General features: G+C 43.9%; 1 protein-coding gene across 1 annotated transcript in view; it reads right to left on the bottom strand.

The window, feature by feature from the left end:
• Window positions 1–1,243, bottom strand: part of LOC111825369 (SAFB-like transcription modulator) — a 16,257-nt gene extending 15,014 nt beyond the window's left edge. Inside the window, exons 1-2 of the mRNA XM_023751587.1 lie at window positions 1,211–1,243; window positions 1,038–1,125 (exon numbers count right to left, since the gene is read on the bottom strand). Coding sequence (XP_023607355.1) covers window positions 1,038–1,125; window positions 1,211–1,243 — 121 coding nt within the window. The remainder of the gene's footprint in view (window positions 1–1,037; window positions 1,126–1,210) is intronic.
• Window positions 1,244–2,098: the final 855 nt, after the last annotated feature.

The following is a 2,098-nucleotide window of genomic DNA, read 5'->3' as shown; positions in this document are numbered from 1 at the left end:
TGGTCCTAATGCCCACACAGATTACATAAAACCAAACTTGAATATTTCCTTCTTTTCAAGGTAAATCCATTCAATCATTTTACTCTGTTTACAATCAATCTGGTCTATGGCAGACTGAATCACTTAAAGCAGTAAATAAAGTTAGATTTTTAAAATGCTGCAGCTGTCCATGACACACTATGCATGGAACTTGTAGGTAGGTACTAGGATCCAGACACCCACATCATGTTCACCCTCTGCCACTGTCCTTGTGGGAGGGAGGTAAAAAGCTGTAATTATGTATTCAAGTGAAAGAGTTCACTAACCAGAACCTTTTAAAAATGTCTAAGTCCCATTTATATTGTCAAAAAGTTAATTTAAAACCACTTTTATCTATTCACTAAATCACCATTACTGAAAATATATTCTGGCCTACTTCAAAAGCTATAAAGTCAAAATCTTTAAGATATCCCTATAATTTAAAACTTTTTTTTAAAGCTAACTAATCATAGATTTTCCCTACTTTGTTAGTATGATTGGTGAGATCTTTCTTGAATTTCACTGAAGATTAGATTGTATCATGTAATGGCATAAACGCAAATTAAGTTTACCAAGTCAAACAAAATGCTAAACATAAAGGTTATAGAATTGTAATATGCTAGAGAAAACAGCAAGGAGCCAAGGTGAAAGATTTGGTAGGAATTCCATCAATACTCTGCCAATTGTGGGGCAAGGTAGATATGTATTAAACTGTATTTTATTCTTTAGGTCTTCACAGTATAAAGGAAGAGACATTATGAAACTTGACATGGTAATTTTTTTTTTTCAGAAGCAATAAAGAACTGGTCTCACTTTCAGGACAGCGTCAGCCAAATCTTAAGGGCTACAAGTCACCCCGAGCCTGGCAACAGTAACTTTTCTTCCTTGACCCATGAAGGCAGAGTGCCAGAGGGAAATAGCAAAGAGTAGCACTATATAAACAGGGCAAGTGGCACAAGAGCAGAGGCAAGTTATATAACCAAAATATATTTTAAAATATGTTCATAACTCGTAACAACCTTTGCCTTTGGTTGGTTTCTTGTTTGCAGTATCAGTTGAAACAGTTAATTCAATATTATCTGGATCGCCTCCTTCCTCTTCAATAGCCTACATTAGAAAGAGAAGTTAATATGCTACACAATCTGCCTACACTTATTTTATAAAAACGAAACGAAAAAAAAAATCAGCAAACCTCAAGCCTCAAGACATTACAATTGCCAGTCATTTCATAAACCGACTGCAAACACAGCAATTAAACTACACGACTGAGAGGCACTTTCAGGGGGAAATATCATTAGGTATCAAAAAAATCACATGGAGTTTTACATTCCACCGAGTCGAGATAATTAAATTAGTATCGTACTGAACGAAAGTCTAAACGTTCTCAATGGCAGAAAAGTTGCTTGCTGCGTTAGTAAATAGCTACATGAAACTTATTTCTCCTCCACCTCCATTCCAACGCTCACTTCAAATAAACCAGGAAGATGATCCGGGAAAGCAGGTTCTTGAGCTGATGCAAAAACTGAAATTCCAGCGGAACACAAACCCTTCCTCTCACCCACCCATCAACTTCCACTATCAATCCCCCCCTCACTCCCCCCGCCCCCCAAGATGGGGAGGAAACGGTTGGGCTCAATTAAACGGTAACTTCGCAGAAGTCACCAAAGTCACCAGTCCCCTCCGAGGTCAAGAAACGCTCGCGCTCACCATCGCTCCCGGCTGGGGACCGAGCGCCCCCCGGGTCCCCACGACCGCCCCTGGGGAGGCCCCGCCGGCCGGCCGCAGGCCCCCGCAGCCCGGCGACAACGTCCGGAAGAGGGAGGGGCGCACTCGGCGGCGGGCGTCGGGAAACCCAGGGCGGCTCCCGGCAGGTCCGCAGGCCCTGCCTGGATGCTCTAGGCCGGCGGGTCTGGGCGAGGGTCCTTTGTCAGCCTGAGTGGCGGACCCGCGCGGGAGGCTGCTCCAGTCTGGGGACAGGAGAGCTATTGATGGTTCGCATACGCGGGAGCATCTGGCTCACCAGGGGGTCGCTAAGAGCGAGGTATATCATGCCTTGCGAGGATATGATGAGGCCTCAGAG

Source organism: Myotis lucifugus, unplaced genomic scaffold (assembly GCF_000147115.1).
Source record: "Myotis lucifugus unplaced genomic scaffold, Myoluc2.0 scaffold_23, whole genome shotgun sequence".
NCBI lineage: Eukaryota > Metazoa > Chordata > Mammalia > Chiroptera > Vespertilionidae > Myotis > Myotis lucifugus.
The sequence above is the reverse complement of the archived record's forward strand: the minus strand, read 5'-3'. Positions and strand labels throughout refer to the sequence as shown.